This window comes from Melozone crissalis, unplaced genomic scaffold, assembly GCF_028551555.1.
Source record: "Melozone crissalis strain CALT ecotype California unplaced genomic scaffold, PUWL_Pcris_2 ptg000075l_1, whole genome shotgun sequence".
Classification (NCBI taxonomy): Eukaryota; Metazoa; Chordata; class Aves; order Passeriformes; family Passerellidae; genus Melozone; species Melozone crissalis.
The window spans coordinates 2,575,187-2,595,394 of record NW_026535852.1 but is presented as its reverse complement, the minus strand read 5'-3'; the positions used below and the strand labels follow the sequence as shown (position 1 = coordinate 2,595,394).

General features: G+C 47.9%; 1 protein-coding gene across 2 annotated transcripts; it reads right to left on the bottom strand.

Annotated features, from left to right (window-relative positions):
- Window positions 1-602: 602 nt before the first annotated feature.
- On the bottom strand, window positions 603-20,107 carry VPS26C (VPS26 endosomal protein sorting factor C). 2 transcript variants are annotated; one of them, XM_054290017.1, is made up of 8 exons: window positions 20,036-20,107; window positions 15,043-15,186; window positions 12,450-12,599; window positions 9,770-9,850; window positions 7,138-7,212; window positions 6,181-6,331; window positions 4,684-4,836; window positions 603-1,177 (listed from the first exon to the last, which is right to left on the bottom strand). In XM_054290017.1, exons 1-8 carry the CDS (start codon window positions 20,090-20,092, stop codon window positions 1,095-1,097), a joined length of 894 nt encoding a protein of 297 aa, XP_054145992.1. In that variant the 5' UTR covers window positions 20,093-20,107; the 3' UTR covers window positions 603-1,094. The 2 variants fall into 2 exon arrangements, with proteins under 2 accessions (XP_054145992.1, XP_054145994.1); XM_054290019.1 differs by having other exon boundaries at window positions 1,075-1,177; window positions 6,200-6,331.
- Window positions 20,108-20,208: the final 101 nt, after the last annotated feature.

Genomic DNA, 20,208 nt, shown 5'->3' with positions numbered 1-20,208 from the left:
GTAGAATTAAAGCCAAAAAATTCCAGCACTGGAATCCTTTTCAGCTTCCTGTATTTTTGGGGGGGTGCAGCTCTTCCCCAAATCCCCCTGGTCTCAGGGAAAAGTGCTGAGTTTCAGTAAATACCATTTTCAGTAAATACAATTTTCAGTAAATACCATTTTCAGTAAATACAATTTTCAGTAAATACCATTTTCAGTAAATACCATTTCCCTGCCCCTTCCCAGACATTGAAATGAAAATTTCAGCTTTTCCTTCCTGAAACACCAAAACCCAAACTGGGATTACATTGTCCTGCTTGGCACTGCTGCTGGACAAACCAAAGGAAATGATTCTTCTCAGTTTTCTCAATTCTGCATTTTTAGGTGCTGATCTTTACACTTCCAATGCCCATAATCCAGCCTGAGCCTGCCTCTGCCCCACATGGAAAATTAATGGAAAATCCACAAGTTGTGGCTGTTCCATGAAAACAACATCAAAATCCACAACTTGTTTGTGTTGGGAAGGTTATTTCTTACTGAATTAATTTTCCTTTAAGCTGCACAGTCACAAACACATTAATTAATTCCTCCAATTAATTCCTCCTGGTCCCAATTTGACCAAAATTTCCTTGGTGTGATTTGAAATCACTCATTTCCCATCCACCCTGGGCCAGATCCCACAGCACCACCTTCCAGAGCTGCAGCACCATTTTTTAGACCTTCAAAGACCTTATTTCTCATTCTGTCACAATTCCCACACCCTCCCAGTACGGCTGGAATGGGATTTATGAGTTTTAAGGGGGCTTCAAAGGACTTTAGAACAAATATTACAAAATTAAGCCAAGAGAGGAACTTGCTCCATTACTTCTACAAGCTGTAGAAAGCTCCAGAATGATTCCTTCAGGATTTTCCTGAAAAAAAAAATCTGGGGAAAACATGATTGTTGAAGGCAGCAGGATTGGGAACTGCAGCGAGGCAAAGTCTTGGTCAGGTTAGCAGGGAGAGGAAGCACAAGAAAGGAGTGAGGTGGCCCCAGCTGAAGTCGGGCATGGACAAAGTTCCACTTTCCCTCAGAGGAATTCCCAGGAAATCCTTCCTGCCGCTCCTGTGGCTGCTCACATCCTGCAGAGCTTCAGGGGGAAGTTCTCTGTGATGAGGTGGTCGTCGTGCAGGAGCACCACGATGTTCACTTCAAACTCTGGGAGGGGGAAAAGAGAGAGGGAATTCCATGGGAAACTGAACAATATCAGCAATCCTGCTTCAACTCCACAGGAAACTGAATTCCAGGAACAATCCTGCTTCAATTCCATAGAAAAGCTGAATCCTGGGAACAATCCTGCTTCAATTCCACAAGAATTGAATCCTAGCAGCAATCCTGCTTCAATTCCACAGGAAAGCTCAATCCTAGCAGCAACCCTGCTTACATTCCAAAGGAAAGCTGAATCCTAGCAGCAATCCTGCTTAAATTCCACAAAAATCTGAATCCTAGCAGCAATCCTGCTTAAATTCCACAAAAATCTGAATCCTAGCAGCAATCCTGCTTAAATTCCACAAAAAACTGAATCCTAGCAGCAATCCTGCTTGAATTCCACAGGAAAGGTGAATGTTAGGAACAATCCTGCTTGAATTCCACAGGAAAGCTCGATCCTAGCGTCAATCCTGCTTCAATTCCATAGAAAATCTGAATTCTAGCAACAATCCTACTTTGAACTCCATAGAAAAGCTGAATCCTAGCAGCAATCCTGCTTTAATTCCACAGAAAGCTGAATCCTAGGAACAATCCTGTCTCAATTCCACAGGAAAGTGAATCCTGGGAACAATCCTGCTTCAATTTCACAGAAAGCTGAATCCTAGGAACAATCCTGCCTCAATCCCACCCGAAACTGAATGCTAGGAACAATCCTGCTTCAACCCCACAGGAAACTGAATTCCTACTTGAATTCCACAGGAAAGCTCAATCCTAGAAACAATCCTGCTTGAGTTCCATGGAAAAGCTGAATCCTAGAAGCAATCCTGCATTAATTCCACAGGAAAGCTGAATGTTAGGAACAATCCTACCTGAATTCCACAAGAAGCTGAATCCTAGCAGCAATCCTGCTTCAATTCCACTGGAAACTGAATCCTAGTAACAATCCAACTGGAATTCCACATGAAAGCTGAATCCTAGCAGCAATCCTGCCTAAATTCCACAAAAAACTGAATCCTAGCAGCAATCCTGCTTGAATTCCATGGAAAAGCTGAATCCTAGCAGCAATCCTGCTTGAATTCCATGGAAAAGCTGAATCCTAGGAACAATCCTGCTTGAATTCCACAGGAAAGCTGAATCCTAGGAGCAATCCTGCCTCAACTCCACCCGAAACTGAATCCTAGGAACAATCCTCCTTCAATTCCACAGGAAAGCTCAATCCTAGCAGCAATCCTGCTTCAATTCCACTGGAAACTGAATCCTAGCAACAATCCTGCTTCAATTCCACTGGAAACTGAATCCTAGCAACAATCCTGCTTCAATTCCACAGGAAAGTGAATCCTGGGAACAATCCTGCTTCAATTCCACAGGAAAGTGAATCCTGGGAACAATCCTGCTTCAATTCCACAGGAAAGCTGAATCTTAGGAACAATCCTGCCTCAATTCCACAGGAAAGCTCAATCTTAGCAGCAATCCTACTTGAACTGCACAGGAAAGCTGAATCTCCAGAACAATCCTGCTTCAATTCCATAGAAAATTGAATCCTAGCAGCAATCCTGCTTCAGTTCCACAGGAAGCTGAATTATGGGAACAATCCCACCTGAATTCCACAGGAAAGCTGAATCCTAGCAGCAATCCTGCTTAAATTCCACAGGAAAAGTGAATCCTAGGAACAATCCTACTTGAATTCCACAGAAAGCGGAATCCTAGGAACAATTCTACCTCAGTTCCACAGGAAAGTTGAATTTTAGGCATAATCCTGCTTCAGTTCCACAGGAAAGCTGAATCCTAGGAACAATCCTACTTGAACTCCACAGGAAAATGAATCCTAGCAGCAATCCTGCTTCAGTTCCACAGGAAAGCTGAATCCTAGCAGCAATCTTGCTTCAATTCCATAGAAAACTGAATCCCAGGAAAAATCCTGCTTCAGTTCCACAGGAAAGCTCAACCCTAGGAACAATCCTACTTGAACTCCATAGAAAAACTGAATCCTAGGAGCAATCCTGCTTTAATTCCACAGGAAAGCTGAATCTACCAGCAGGATGAGGCAGCAGCTCCTGAAACATTCCATCAGAACCTCACCCAGGCATCCCAGCCATGGGACCACTCCTAGAAAATCCTGCTGTGTTGTAATCTTATGGGATTCCTCTGGATTGTTTTTATCACTGATAAATTATGGCAAACAATCCTCTGGAAAAGAAGATTCACACATAAAAGAATAAAATGTTTTGGGAAAAACACCCCCACCAAGATGGTGCTTAAAGCACGGAATGGGAGAATTCCAGGACAGATCCATTGCCTGATTCCAGCATGTGACAGCCCTGGGAAATGAAATACTGGAATGCAACAGGCCTGCAAACTGGGGAGCAAAAATTCCAGAAAAAAATCTGCTCTTAGGTACTACACTGTGTCCTTCAAAGCTAAAAATCAGTATCAGATCAATAATCAATCCTAAATAGAGACAGACCAAAAAGCCAGGCAGAGTTAATAAGTGAAGGGAAGCAGAAATAAAAATAAATTTAAATTCTCATTGTAAATTGCTAGTGAAGAGCTTAAAATGACAAAACCAAATTATTATTTTGGGGGAAACCACTGCACACAGATTCTGTGCCAACAGATTCCAGCAGGATGGAGGCAAGAAATACAAACCAGCCAAGTGGATTCTTGCAGTACTTATTTGAACAAGTGAGGAAAATCCTGGTTTTGTCAATAAAAATACTGATTTTGTTAATAAAAATCCTGATTTTGACAACAATCAGCAGGGAGGAGCACGTGGTGTAGGTAACAGAATCACACCCTGCCCAACCTTGCTGCTTGCAGGGCGCTCAGCAGGACAGACAGAAACAGAAAGGAGAATGTCGCAGACATTTTTCACAGAAATCCTTTCTTTCAGATTTGTCCATTTTCTGGGAAGCTGAGGCCCCAGAGGAGAATGTAAACAATTGTTATCAGCTGCTGTGGATGCAATGGGATGCACCTGGGATTGGTTCATGTTCCATGTTTTTAATTAAGGACCAATCACAGGAGCAAGCTGGGGACAGAGTCCCTGGACACAACTTTGTTAGAGATTCTTTCTTTCCATTCTTAGCTGAGCAGCCTCTGCAACTTCTCTCTTTATTCTATTTAGTATAGTAATAATGTATTATATATCATATATCAATAAATCCAGCCTTCTGATCAAGAAACAAGATTCCCGTCCTTCTCTCACCCCAGCGACCACCTCAGGTCGCTGTAATAGGAGAAGAAATGGAAAGGGAGGTTCTCACTGGTGAGGAAAAGAGGGAATTTCATTCTTGGACTACTCCTCAAGTGTTTAATCAGGTGACCTGTATTCCAGTGCTGCTCCTGGAATTTTGTTAGGAGCGGCTGCACAGCAGTTTGTGTTGGAAATGCAGCAGCACTCAGGGAAGCTCAGGGATGTGCTGGGCTCCTCCTGCAGCTCTGCTGGATTTGTCCCTCACTGCCCATGGAAGGGAATGGACGTGGCCACTCCTGTGCCAGGAACAGTCCCCACTCACCCACTTTGAAGTTGGTGGTCTCCAGGGTGGGGCAGGTGAAGAGCCTGGGGAACACCATGTGGATGGGGATGGGGAGGCCCCTGCAGACGTCGCCGTCGGCGATCTGGATGTTCTGGATCTCCGTGGCATCCCTGGCATAGCCCTCAGCACACCCTGGAGGGGGAAATGGGAGAGCTGAGAGAGAGCAGCAGCCAAAATTCACAGCGGAGAGATGCTGGAACCCTGGATACTGAGGATTACAGGCACTGACCCCCAGGAGAACACTGCACTGACCTGAGGCCCTGGAGAAGCTTCCAAAATTCAATAATAAAATGAGATTATAGGTGTGGAGTTTGGATAGAAGTGTGTGATATCACAGGGTGGGAAACTCAGAGTTTCAGGGTTTAGAATACAGGGATAGATAAAAAGCAAGGTGGAGGTTTAGGGTGGAGGCTGCTCCATCCCTTCTGACTTCACCATCAGCTGTGTCAGACTCTGAGGAGTCAGTCACGAGGTTTTCATGATCATTCTTGTTAAACCTTCTGTCTGTATCCGTTCTCTTTCTGTAGTATAGTTTTAGTATAGCATTCTTTTATATAATATAATATAATATAATATAATATAATATAATATAATGTAATAGAATGTAATAGAATGCAATAGAATGTAATGTAATGTAATATAATATAATATAATATAATATAATTAATATAATTAATATAATGTAATATAATGTAACATAACTTAATATAATGTAACATAACATAACATAATGTAACCTAACGTAATATAACATAATATAATATAACGTAATATAACGTAATATAATATAACATAATATAATATAATATAATATAACGTAATATAACGTAATATAATATAACATAATATAATATAATATAATATAATATAATATAATATAATATAATAAAATATTATGTAATAGGACCTAATATAATATAATAATAAATCAGTCTTCTGAGAACATGGAGTCAGATTCTCATCTCTACCCTCATCCTGGGGACCCTCACAAACCCCACAATTTCATTTTTACTTTTTTCCCTTAATACAGACCTGTTATTCCTGCTCCCACATCTTTACCCGAGTGCCCCTAAATTTCCAATTTACAACAATTCAGCGGGAGAGCGTTTCCATTTCCCATTCAGGGCAGGCTCTGCCTGCTCCCAGCCAGCTGGCTCTGCAGAGCAGCTCACAGGGGCTGCAGGGGTGCTGCAGGGGTGCTGCTGCAGGGGTGCTGCTGCAGGGGTTGCTGCTGCAGGGGGTGCTGCAGGGGGTTGCTCCCCTCACTGCAGGGTTGCTGCTGCAGGGGGTGCTGCTGCAGGGGGTGCTGCAGGGGTGCTGCAGGGGTGCTGCAGGGGTGCTGCAGGGGTTGCTGCTGCAGGGGTGCTGCAGGGGGTGCTGCAGGGGTGCTGCTGCAGGGGTTGCTCCCCTCACTGCAGGGTTGCTGCTGCAGGGGTGCTGCAGGGGTGCTGCAGGCTGCTCCAGCCCCGCGCTCACCGCAGGTCTCCACACGCACGAGCTGCAGCTCGATGCTCCTGACGGCCGCCTCGGCGCTCTCCACCTGCAGCTCCCCCGTCAGCGGCTGCGTGATCACGCAGTTGGTGGAGTTCAGGTGCCCTCGGATCAGGAACTTGGGCAGGGAGGCTCTCTGAAATGGTTGGAGGAAAGAGAAAATGATGGTAAAATGAAGAGCAGATTGAGGAAAAATAAATGTTAAAACGAGTAGGAAATTAGCCAGTGGTCTCAAAGTCGCGAATGCAAGAGTTCAGAAGTCCCTGAGGGAGCTTGAATTGATTTCTGGCACTCTGTACCAGGATTTCTCCTACAATATTCTCTCCTGACACCTGTCCTTCCTGCTCCTCCATCCACCCATGGATGGGCCTTTCCTGGGAAGGACTGCCAGACCTTGGCTGTTAGAATTCATGCAGGAGCTGGGGATGGAGCGGGGACACCTCCCACTGTCCCAGGTGCTGCCAGCCCCGTGTCCCACCCTGGGCACTGCCAGGGATGCAGGGATGGAATTCCATCCCAGCCCCTCCTAGGGAACAATTGCTCATTCCCAATATCCCACCCAGCCCTGCCCTCCCTGAGGCTTCCCAAAGCCACAGAGGGCTGTAAAAAAAGGCACAAACAAGGCTCAAAATCCACATTTTTAAAGGCTCTTGGCTGTCCATGTATAGAATGGTTTCCCTTGCTTCACTGCCATTTTTCACTCAGAAAAGGAATAAAAATATTTAACCACTCCTGAGCAAAATTCCACCTTCAGTTGGTTACCACAGTGCAAGAGATGAGGGAGAATCACCTGATTGCTTATAAAAGTGAAAAAGAAATAGAAAAACAAAACAAGATAATCTGCCTGATAATCTAGAAGACAGAACTTAATCACTCCTCTGGTCTCACTCAGAAACACGCAAAGTTCACATTTAAAATAAAATAAGAAGACAATCCTTTTACCTCTTTGACATTTTGCAGAGTTTCAGGAGTAATGGTGAAGTCCACAGGGCTGGGCAGCAGCTTCCCTTTCTGTGACTGCAGGGAGGGGAAGGGTTAAACTGAAATCTGATCCCCAAAACAGAGAGAGAACATTAAAAACCACAGCAGCTGGCTGCCCTAAACCACCTGGAAAAGCAGGAATCCCCTCCCCATCTGAGCAGAGAGGGGAAAAAGCTCAATTTCCCATTTCTTGAAGTACAAATAAATTCATTGCACATGTCCCTTGGAATGTTTCCTTTCATTATGAAATTTGGGGAGTGGAGATTCCAAATGAAGTTGTGTCCATTGCTTCAAACCTGCTTTAGAAATTCTTGTTCTCCAGCAGCAAGGGGCTGATCTGGACTCTGAGTGAGGATCTGCCCTCACTGCTCAGGAATTCAAACTAGCTGCTGCTGCCCAGCTGCAAGATGGAGGAGATTAGCAAAAGACTGGCTGCATTTTCCCAAAATGACAAATTCTGGCACAGAACAGGCTGGAGGGAAACGGGACATTGAGCAGTGACAGTGAGAACTGTGTGTTCAGTAAAACCCCATTAATTCACCCTGACTGGGAGATCCATGATTTACTGACTGGTGAGCTCAGAAGTGCTGCAGTGGGAACAAGAAACAAACCCAGGAACGCTGCAGGAGATGGGATTTGTCACTGCTCTGACACGTGAGGCTCACTTAGAAATGTCATAATGGACCAATAAAATGCAGCATCAGATATTGCAGAAAACACTGAAATCTCACCAACAGGAAACTTGTTCGTAACACCAAACTACATCTTTTAAAAAGTTACTTCAGAACTAAAATAACATTTCCACCACAAGTCCATCCCATTTTCTGGGAGTCCAACCTCCTGCCATGAGGATTAGGATTAGAAACAAGAATTACAAACTCGAGAATTAGGAATTAGAACCGAGTTTTCCCTTGTTTCCCTTGCAGGGCACTGGAATGAGCTCTCAGGGAGGTGCTGGAGTCCCTGGGAGAGCTCAGGGCCTGGATGTGGGACAGGGTTTGGGGCGAGGATGGGATTGCATCACCCTGAAGGTCTCTGCCCCATCTTTCCATGATTTCCACCTGGATGAGAACTCCTGAGGAACAGAAATCAGGATTTTCACCTGAACAGAAATCAGGGAGTTTCACCTGTGGAACAGAAATCAGGATTTTCACCTAAGAACAGAAATCAGGATTTTCACCTGAACAGAAATCAGGATTTTCACCTGAGGAACAGAAATCAGGGATTTTCACATGAAAAACAGAAATCAGGGATTTTCACCTGGAGAACAGAAATCAGGATTTTCACCTGAACAGAAATCAGGGAGTTTCACCTGTGGAACAGAAATCAGGATTTTCACCTGAACAGAAATCAGGGATTTTCACCTGTGGAACAGAAATCAGGGATTTTCACCTAAGAACAGAAATCAGGATTTTCACCTGAACAGAAATCAGGGATTTTCACCTGTGGAACAGAAATCAGGGATTTTCACCTGTGGAACAGAAATCAGGATTTTCACCTGAAGAACAGAAATCAGGGATTTTCACCTGAACAGAAATCAGGATTTTCACCTGTGGAACAGAAATCAGGGATTTTCACCTGAGGAACAGAAATCAGGATTTTCACCTGAGGAACAGAAATCAGGGATTTTCACATGAAAAACAGAAATCAGGGATTTTCACCTGAGGAACAGAAATCAGGATTTTCACCTGAGGAACAGAAATCAGGGATTTTCACATGAAAAACAGAAATCAGGGATTTTCACCTTAGGAACAGAAATCAGGATTTTCACCTGTGGAACAGAAATCAGGGATTTTCACCTGAGGAACAGAAATCAGGATTTTCACCTGAGGAACAGAAATCAGGGATTTTCACATGAAAAACAGAAATCAGGGATTTTCACCTTAGGAACAGAAATCAGGATTTTCACCTGAGGAACAGAAATCAGGGATTTTCACATGAAAAACAGAAATCAGGGATTTTCACCTTAGGAACAGAAATCAGGATTTTCACCTGAGGAACAGAAATCAGGGATTTTCACCTAAATAGAAATCAAGGATTTTCACCTGAAGAACAGAAATCAGGATTTTCACCACCCAACTCCCATTTCCAGCACTGGGGGTGCCTGGAAGCTTTTCCTCAGAACTGCTGGGATAATCCAAAGCAGTGCTTGGAAAAATGCCATCAGATTTATGTCACCTCCCCATTGTCCCAGAACTCCAAGGATGAACAAGAGAATGAACTCAGGGCACTGTAAAACATCTGAAAATCCAACTCCTCTCTGTTCTTTGAGAGAGGGATGGGTTTTCTCATCAGAAGCAACAGCTCTTTGGGGTGGCTTTGTTTTGGGGCAGATTTCCTGTACTCCTCTATTTTGGACTCAGGGTGGGATTTTGGGGTGTCCTGTGCAGGGCCAGGAGTTGGGTTTGATGATTTTTGGGGTTTTTTCCAACTCAGGATATTCTGAATTTACACCTCTGTAATCCCTCGTGTCACCATCACAATTTCCATGGGTTTATTTGGGGGTTTTTTTTGCCCTTAAAGCGAAGTGGGGAGAAAATAATAAATTTTAAAAAAATTAATAAATTGCAAAATGAACAGAAAGCACACTCACCAGGGAGTGGACAATGAACTCACAGGTCTTGGTCAGGTCCTTTGCCAGCAGGGAACGCCTCATGTCACAGCGCAGGGTGTACTGGGGAAGGGATGGAAAAGGGGAAAAAGGGGGGAAAAAGGGGAAAAAAGGGGGAAAAAGGGGGAAAAAGGGGGGGAAAGGGGGGAAAGGGGGGGGGAAAGGGGGAGAAAGGGGGCGGGAAGGGGGGAAAAAGGGGATAAAGGGGGGAAGGGGTGGAAAAGGGGAAAAAGGGGGAAAAAAGGGGGAAAAGGGGGGAAAGGGGAAAAAAGGGGAAAAAGCGGGGAAAAGGGGGGGAAAAGGGGAAAAAGGGGAAAAAAGGGGAAAAAAGGGGGGAAAAGGGGAGAAAAGGGGGAAAAAGGGGGAAAAAGGGGGGAAAAGGGGGGAAAAGGGGGGAAAAGGGGGGAAAGGGGGGAAAGGGGGAAAGGGGGAAAAAGGGGGGAAGGGGGAAAAGGGGAAAAGGGGGGAAAAAAGGGGAAAAGGGGTAACAAGGGGAAAAGAGGGGAAAAAAGGGGAAGGAAAAAAGGGAAAAGGGGAGGAAAAAGGGGGGAAAAGGGGGAAAAAAGGGGAAAAAGGGGGAAAAGGGGGAAAAGGGGGGGCAAGGGGGAAAAAGGGGGAAAAAGGGGGAAAAGGGGGGAAAAAGGGGGGGAAAAGGGGGGGAAAAAAGGGGGGAAAAGGGGGAAAAGGGGAGGAAAATGGAAAAAGGGGGGGGAAGGGAAAAGGGGGGAGAAAAGGGGGAGGAAAGGGGGGAAAAGGGGGGGAAAAGAAAAGCTTTAATTCAGATTTTCTCCCTCCTTCCCAACTTTTCACCCCCCTTCTGCCTCTGTGCAGTGTTGTTGCTGTAATGTCCATTTAAGGGTGATTTTTCAGCCTGTTTTAGTTAAGGGATTATCAGTCTGATGTATTTTTATATTTTGTATTTTTGTCTTCAGCCTCTCTCATTTTGATTTTTTTATTGTGGGATTGAATTCCCAGTTGTTGGGATTTTCATGGGGACCTTCAGCCACACAGCAGCACTAAAATCAGGCAAGGAAGGGAATTTGCTTCCAATTTGCTGCCCTAAAATGGGAGCCATGAACCAGCAGATGAAAATCAGTAAGAATTTGGTTATCTCAAAAATCCCACACTTCATCTCCAAAAAAAACTTTTCAGTGTCCTTACAGGACAGGGAACTTGTTGGGTTTTTGTTTTGTTTGATTTTTAATTCCTCCCTCACACCAAGATTTGGGTTCTTCACTTGTGGCTCATGGCACAACCACCCAGCAGTGTCTGATTAAAGGTTAAACTGAGATTGAATCCATAATTAATCTTTAAATCAAGAAAGAGAGGCTCAATTAAACTGCCCAGAGGTTTAGCAAGTGGCTCTTAACCAGCACATCAGTGTCACAATTTTGGCTGAAATTCAAATTATGAAATTTTAATGGTATTTTATCCAAGAAAAGCTCCACAGAGGATAGAAAGAATGATAAAATAAAGCAAATATTCCTCATTGAAGTGCAGCTCAAAGTGACTGATCACAGCACGTTCTTTGGGATATGGGAAGCAGCTCAGCCAGGGCTGCTCCATTTCTGCCATCCCCACCACAAACAACGGCTGCTGCATGAGGGAAGAAGCCAAAACTGAGCAAATAAATTGAAATATTAAAAAACCATCCAAACAGACTAAAAACAAGGGATATTTTCCTTTTAGTTACTTCTGATAGGTTGCTGGGGGGTGATTTGGTTTATTAGTTTTTTTTAATTTCAGTGACATCAAACTTCATTGTCTGGCAGGAATTTACCTCCAAGAGATGGCTGGAGAAAGACTTTCCCCCTAAAAACCACCAAAAATCACCCAAACAACCCAACCCACCTATGGTAAGGCAAGTTTAAACCAAAAAAGATCAAATTTCTCAAATTTCAGAACTGTATTTCCACAAGAGTGTGTCCAAGCAGGTATTCCATGCAGGTCTGGGCAGGGAATTTCGCTCCTCCTCATCCCAAACAATTCCTGATTTGTGCTGCTCTCAACACCACGTGAAATCACACATTTATTGGGAATACAACCACACTGGGGTGCTGGGTTTTTTTTCAGGAAGGGAATGGAAAGAGTTTCCTACAACACCAGGATGGATCAGATTTAGGTTAAAGATGTTCTGCTGAAATATTTCAGGTTAAACATCTTGTTGGTGCCATAATTCCTTTAGGATTTACTGCATAAAGGGTGGAAGGCTCAATCAGAATGAAAAGAAAACATCACCAAACTTCATCCTCAATCCCTATGGATTAAGAGCTGCATTTTTCCATGGATCAAATTTAGGTTACAGATGTTCTGCTGAAATATTTCAGGTTAAACATTTTGTTTGTCCCAGCATTCCTTGAAGATTTACTGCATAAAGGGGGGAAGGCTCAGTGTGAAAAGAAACCACCAAACTTCACCCTCAATTTCTATGGATTTAGAGCTGCATTTTTCCATGGATCAGATTTAGGTTACAGATGTTCTGCAGAAATATTTCACGTAAAACATTTTGTTTGTGCCATAATTCCTTTAGGATTTACTGCATAAAGGGTGGAAGGCTCAGTCAGTGTGAAAAGAAACCACCAAACTTCACCCTCAATTCCATGGATTCAGAGCTGCTTCAGAAGCCACTGTGCAGATGAAATTTCCCGTTTTCCCTCCTCACCTGGATGTTGACAAAGACTCCATGGTATGTCTCATACAGAACCTTGTTGCCCTTCATCTGCAGCGGGAATTCAAAGGGAATTTCTGTTTTGCCACTGGGGAGCTTCCCTGGTTTCACCATCTCAATGGTGCTGCTGATGATCTGAATGGGCTGCAGGGAGAAATGGCAGAGAGGTTTAGGGTGAGACACAGAACCAACAACATCTGAACTCCTCCAGAATTCCTGCATTTCCACAATCCCAGGGATTTCTTCAGGACACAAAGTGCTGGGATATTTTTTGACAATGGATAGAAACATTAATATTTTGCTCAAGAAAACAATCCCTATTTTAGGGGTGCATCACATTAATGACCAAAGATATTCAGGGAGCTCACCAGGAGCAGCTCCAGCTTTGGGAAATGGAGATTCCTTTCCTAAATGATCACCCTGAAGAGGAGCAGGAATGACCAAGGCCACTGAGCATCCCCCCTGACCTCTGCATAATTATTATTTGAAGGAGATCTCTCACCACAAGGAGGATTAACTGTGAGGGGCTGGCTTGGACATTTCTTTCTTTCATTTCCTTTCTCTCTGAAGTTTTGCCATTCTTGTCCCCAACTCTTGGGCTCCCAAAACAAGAGGGAAGTGGAGCTGTTGGTGAGTCCAGGAGGCCCCAAAACTGATCCCAGGGCTGGAGCCAGGCTGGGAGTGCTCACCTGGAGAAGGGAAAACTCCAAAGCTGCAGGGAGAGCTCAGAGCCCTGCCAGGCCTGAAGGGGCTCCAGGAGAACTGGACGGGGACTGGGGACAGGGATGGAGGGACAGCACACAGGGAATGGCTTCAAAGGAGGATTTGATGGGATCCTGGCAATGAGGAATTGTTCCCTGGCAGGGTGGGCAGGGCTGGGGTGGAATTCCATCCCTGGATCCCTGGCAGTGCCCAAGGCCAGGCTGGACACTGGGGACAGTGGGAGGTGTCCCTGCCAAGGCAGGGGTGGCCCTGGGTGGGCTTTGAGGTCCCTTCTGCCCCAAACCTTCTGTGACTCCCTGATTCAAGGCCATCCATCCTCACTTAACCAAACCCTTCCCACCAGCCCAGCCCTGTCCCTGGGGAGCAGCCCAGAGCCCTCCCAGGAGCTCCACAGGTCCCACTCTCTCTTGTCTCACACCCAGGAACCCCTGCATGGCCTCCACAGGCAGTGGCTGATCTGGCACAGAAGGCCAGTTAAACCCAGTCACTATAACAAAAATAAATTAACATCACACAGTAATTATTTTTCTATAAATCACAGATTCAGTGCATCATCCAGTAACCCTTTTTATCTACCTGAAATAAAGATCTCCTACCAGTGTGATTTAATTCCTAAAATGTCCTCATTTATCCCTCCCTGGGATATCCCAGAGTTTCTGGACACACAGTAATTGTTTTTCCATAAATCCCAGATTCAGTGCATCATCCAGTAACCCTTTTTGCCCACCTGAAATAAAAATCACCAGTGTGATTTAATTCCTAAAATGTCCTCATTTATCCCTCCCTGGGATATCCCAGAGTTCCCGGACCCAGCCCTGTGCTCTGGGAGGTGACAGCAGTGACCCCTGTGCTCCCCTCCAGCCTGACCCATCCTGGCACTCTGTGATTCACACAGAGCTGAGCCTTCCCTGCTCTCCATCACTTCCACAGCACGAGCAGCTCTGACACCTGTGAGAGTCTGTCCCAATTTTCCCTCATCTGCCTCACGATCGTCCTTGGGAGCCCACTGAAGAGAAGACCCCCCCCTGGTCTATATCTGGCTCTGAAGGAGAAAAGTCACAGCCACGGGCCCTGAGAGCTGAAAGCTCAGCGTTGAGCTGTTGTTTTCACAGGAGTGTTTGCTGTAAGAGGGCACCGTGCCCCGTTTGCAACAACAGCAGCTCTGGGAGCTGTCCCAGCTCTCGGCCTGGCTGGACTTCTCCTGAGTCTCAGGTGGTCTCCCACAGAAGACCCTCGCCTGTTCCACAACCACCGTGACAGACTGACTGAGATGTGAGAAGCTTTTCCATCAAGGACTGAGACATGAAACTCCTAACAGGCCGCTCTGCTCCTTCCAAGGACTGGGACTGACACCCCCAGCCCAGGGGAGGTGTGTGGGGAGGCAAGCTGACCGAAGCGAGATGTTTGCCTGCAGGTTGTGACCACTGGAGCAAGAGAACAATGGCTCTCATTTATCTGTTTCCCCCCCCCCTCACAAATTTCAGTAATAAAAACCTCTGAGTTAGCCAGAGCCTTTGAGATCTCCCCAGCGTAGCGGGCGGACCCTCGGCTGGACTGCACCAAAGGACTTCATCTCTGCGTTGGCAGCTATATCCCCCCTCTCTCTCTCTCTCTTTTTCTCTCCCTTAATCCCTCCATCGCATTTTTGCTGTGGTTATTTCAATAAAACTGCATTTGATTTGATTATCACTGCAAACCCCCTTGTACCGTGTTGGTGTTTTGCACTCTGAGATCATTCCTACGAACCATCAGGTCATCTGTCCGCTAGGACGGACCCTGACAACACCTGAGAGCCTTGAGGGAAAGGTTCCACTTGAGCAAAGAGAGTTTTCTGTGCCAAAATCATCCACCAGGGCAGCCTTACCTTGGCAGTGTTGCAGAAGGCCTCAAACACCCCCACATTTTTGGCACTGAGCTGCAGATTCACCGAGCCCTCCATGGTTAAGGAGATCCCCTGGTGCTGCACCGTGTCCTTGCTGGTTATCACCACCACCCCAGAAAGGATTTCCTAAGAGGAAAGAGGAAAATTTTTGTTTAAATCCATTTTTTCATAGCTGTTATCCAAACAGCCTGGAACTGATCTCCAAACTCCAAAAAACTCCTGTGCCCAAAGCATGGTGCAACCTTGTCAGGACAGACAAACAAAAAAAATCCTTCCTTCCTGATGAAGGGATTTAGGATGAGACAGAGAAACAACATCATCTCAACTCTACCAGAATTCCTGGATTTCCAGAATCCCAGGCTCAGGATCAGAACCCCAAGCTCAGATGAGAGCTCTGCACTTTTGGTTTTTCCTTAAAAATATCATCCTCCTCTTGGCTGAAGTATTAACCTGAGCTTCAACTTCTTCCCCCAATTTCAAGGTTTTTTCTGTCCAGGAAGATGGAAAACCTTTATTTTGGGTCAAGTTGTGTTTGTGTTGGAATAAACAAAAGTTGTGTTTGTGTTGGAATAAGCCGCCAGGAGGAACTGCTGTATGAAAATTGGGATGGTCAGCACAGGAGAGAGAAGAAAATGCACAACTGGAGAAGGGATGGCCAAGCTGAGGGTGAGATTCACCTCCAGAGTGGAGCAGAAGAGATTTAAAATATAAAAAATAAACACAAAGAAAGTTTTGAAGTGAATCTGAATGAAAGGCAGGAGCTGTGTGACTCCTGGGATGTTGTCACTCATCCCATGAAGGATGTGCTGTCCACAAAAATCCCTTTGCACAAAAATGCTGCATCCTCAAAGTGGTTTATCCTTCCCTTCTCCCACACTGCAGAATCTCCTTCCATCCTGAAATATTCCCAGCTGGAAAGGGCTGAGAACTGGAGAATTCCCTGAGCTCCTCCCCTGCTCCTTCCCCAAGCCATGGGACAACCCCAACTGTTCCCTCTGCACCCAACCTCTCCAGACCAGGATCCCTCCTGCACAATGGGAATTTTGGCACATTTCTGTCTTTCCTGAGATGTTGTCACTCATGCCATGAAGGATGCGCTGTCCACAAAAATCCCTCTGCACAAAAATGCTGCATCCTCCAAGTGTCAGCTCAGAGTTTTTAACACTTACAACCTGGTAAACTGCAGGAGAGCAGATTCCATGGTTATCCATACAGAATCTCCTTCCATCCTGAAATATTCCCAGCTGGAAAGGGCTGAGAACTGGAGAATTCCCTGAGCTCCTCCCCTGCTCCTTCCCCAGACAAGGAACAGCTCCCTCCAGCCACGGGACAACCCCAACTGCTCCCTCTGCACCCAGCCTCTCCAAACCAGCATCTCTCCTGCACAATGGGAATTTTGGCAGATTTCTGTCTTTCCTGGTGGCAAAAATGGGTCAGGAGGGTTGAGGCAGCAGGCAAACATCCCCATCCAAGCAAGGGTGAGACCCTGAGAGCCTGGGAAGAGGAAGTGCAGCAAGTGGGGAATGCTGGAACAGGGGCACAAAGGGACAGCGAAGAAAAGCCGACCTCAATTCTGCACTGCTCTGCTCAGGGGCCTTAATTAGCACAAGCAATTAGGCTATTGCTTTAAAAACGAGCCCAGCTCAGCTCTGAGAAGCAAGGACAGCCTGAAGATGTGAACTGCTTTAACAAAGGAGATGTTTCCTGTCACACAGCAACAACTGCAGAGCTGCTGCCTGCACGTGGGAAGGGGCAGGGAGGGGAAGGATGGCTGGAAGTTCAATATCAAATTTGCTTTCAATATTTCTTAAGAAATGCAAAAAAAAGCTCAAAATTCTGATTCCCCACCTGCAGAGCTGCCCCAGCGCAGGGAGGAGCTGGAGCTGCTGCAGAGAGCCCAGAGGAGGCTCCAGGATGGGCAGAGGGATGGAGCAGCTCTGCTGGCAGGAAAGGCTGGCACAGCTGGCATTGCTCACCTGCACAGGAGAAGCTTTGGGCTGAGCTCAGGGTGGCCTTGCAGGGCCTGGAGGAGCCCCAGGAAAGCTGGAGAGAGACAATGGCCAGGGGATGCAGGGACAGCACACAGGGAATGGCTCCACACTGAAAAATTACAGGTTTAGATCAGACATCAGGAACAATTTCCTCCCTGGCAGGCTGGGGAAGGGCTGGGATGGAATTCCACCCCTGGATCCCTGGCAGTGCCCAAGGCCAGGCTGGACACTGGGGCTGGGAGGGGACAGTGGGAGGTGTCCCTGCACTGGGTGATTTTAGGGTCCCTTCCATGCCCAATTAAGGTTTGCATCTCCTTTCTCTCCCTGGGAGATTCCTGCTAAAAATCCCTGTTGTATCCCTGGTGTAGAGCTCTCCCACTGCTGCGTTTTCATTCCAGGGCCAGTTAATGAACTAAAATTAAACCTTCCACATGGAGTTAAAGTGGAAGGTAAAAACAAAGCTAACAAACTGATTGACCAGAAATATCCTAATTTCAGCTTAAAAACAGAGAAAATATTCCTTTCCATACAAAAAAAAAATCAATTTAAAAGTGATATAAAGCAAGTCAAATTAAAAATGGACACAGCACTGAGAAACTGAAATAGATAACTAAACAAAAGGCTAATAATTTATAATTTTATAATGCACAGAATGATGTGAAAGTGAGACACAGACAGTATTTACCCCTCTGGAGCCATTCCTAAAGGGAATACTTCAGCTCTGCCAAAGCCACTCTCTGGATAATCTGACAATTCCAGGACAGATGCTGCACACCCTTCCTTTCACATCCAGTTTTCCAGGATTAAAATCATTCAATAAATGGAATTTCGCTGGATGGAAAGGATTTTTATAGTACAAGTGCAAGAAAAAAGAGAGACCTGAACATTGCTGCTGAGCAGCTCGGGATTTCTGGGTAAAAACCGATAAAAATTAAAAATATTCCTTCCCTTTCAAGCCCCATCGGGCTCTGCAGAGCGGGTCAGGGGCATCCCGTGATTCCGGGAATGGGGAAGGACAAAAAGCAGCGCTCGGTCCCAAAGGCAACGCCGGAATCCCGGGGAGACACCGGGAAACGCCCGGGAGCCGGGAGAGCTGCAGGGAATGCAGGGGGAAAGGACACACGGACAGGGACACACGGACGGGGACACGGGACAGCTCCGGGACACACGGACGGGGACACACGGACACCGGGACAGCTCCGGGACACACGGACACGGGGGAAACTCCGGGACACATGGACAGGCAAAGCTCCGGGACTCGCACGGAGAAAATTGCGGGACACACGGACAGGGACACGGGAAAGCGCCGGGACACAGCGACACAAGGACAGGGAAAGCTCCGGCACACACGGACCGGGACACACGGACACCGGGACAGCTCCGAGACTCGCACGGAGAAAGGTCCGGGACACACGGACAGGGACACCGGGAAAGCTCCAGGACACACACCGGGAAAGCTCCAGGACACACGGACAGGGAAAGCTCCAGGACACACGGACAGGGAAAACTCCGGGACACACGGACAGGGAAAGCTCCAGGACATACGGACAGGGACATCGGGGAAGCTTTGGGATACGGGGAGACTCCGGGACACACGGACACCGGGACAGCTCCGGGACACACGGACACGGGGGAAGCTCCGGGACACACGGACAGGGACACCGGGAAAGCGCCAGGATACGGGGAGAGCTCCGGGACACACGGACACCGGGACAGCTCCGGGACACACGGACACCGGGACAGCTCCCGGACACACGGACAGGGACACCGGGAAAGCTGCGGGACACGCAGACAGGGACACACGGACAGGGACACACGGACACCGGGACAGCTCCCGGACACACGGACAGGGACACCGGGAAAGCTGCGGGACACGCAGACAGGGACACACGGACAGGGACACACGGCCAGACGGCGACACCGCGGCAGCACCGACAGCAGAGGGCGATCGGCTCCGCCCGCCGCGGAGTCCCCGCTGCCAGGGCCGAGCCCGGAGCCCAGAGGGGACCCCAAAGTGTCCCCGACAGAGCCCGAGATGTCCCCGACAGGCTCAGGGAGCCCCGGAACAGCCGGGCTGGGAAGGGACAGCTGGGGATGGCGGAGTCACCTGGAGCAGGGACAGGAACGCGTGCAGGGGGTCTGGAATGTCCCCAGGAGGAGCCCCCAGAGCCCCTCTGGGCTCTGCTCAGGGCTGGGCACTGCCCAGGGCAGAAGTTGTGCCTCCTGTGAGGGGAATTGCTGGGCTCAGGCCCTGCCCGTGGCTCTGGGGCCATTGCTGGGCCTGGAGCAGAGCCTGGGCCTGCTCTGAGCTCTGCACACAGGGACAGCCACAGGGACAGGCACAGGGACAGCCACAGGGACAGGCACAGGGACAGCCAGGGCTGAGGCCCCTCTCAGCTGAGTCGCCTGAGCACTCCCAGCTCCCTCAGGGCTTCCTCACAGGGTTTGTGTTCCCAGCCCCTCTCCAGCCTCGTTGGCCCCTCTGGATGTGCTCAGTGTCCCAAGGTCCTTCCCAAACTGAGAGGCCAGAGCTGGGCACAGCACTACAGGTGTGCCCTCAGCAGTGCAGGGGCAGAATGAGCTCCCTGCTCCTGGGACAGCCAGGGACAGACACAGGGACAGACACAAGGACAGACACAGGGCCAGGCAGGCCCAGGCAGGGCTGAGGCCCCTCTCTCTCTCCCTGGGGCTCCTCTCCAGGCTGAGCAGCCCCAGCTCCCTCAGCCTTTCCTGGGCACGGAGCTGCTCCAGGCCCTTGCTCAGCTCCAGGAGCTCCTGGCCCTGCTGTGCTGAGGAGCCAGAGCTGGGCACAGCAGCCAGAGGTGCCCCCAGGGCTGGGCACAGGGGCAGGGTCAGCCCTAACCTGCTGGCAGTGCCCATCCTGCGCTGCCTTCCCCGGCCGCTGTTCCCCGCTGTTCCCCGCTGTCCCCACTATTCCCCGCTGTCCCCACTGTTCCCCGCTGTCCCTATCGCGACACACGCACCCCATCCCGATAGACTTTCCCGGCGCGTTTCACCCTCACGTCCAGCGTCGTCCCCATCACTCCGTCACGTGACCGCCGCCTCACGTGACCCGAGGGCGGGGGTGCGTGCAGGAGCCCCGCCCCCTCCACATCCGGGTCCTCGCCGCCGTCACTTCCCAGCCGTTGACGCCGCT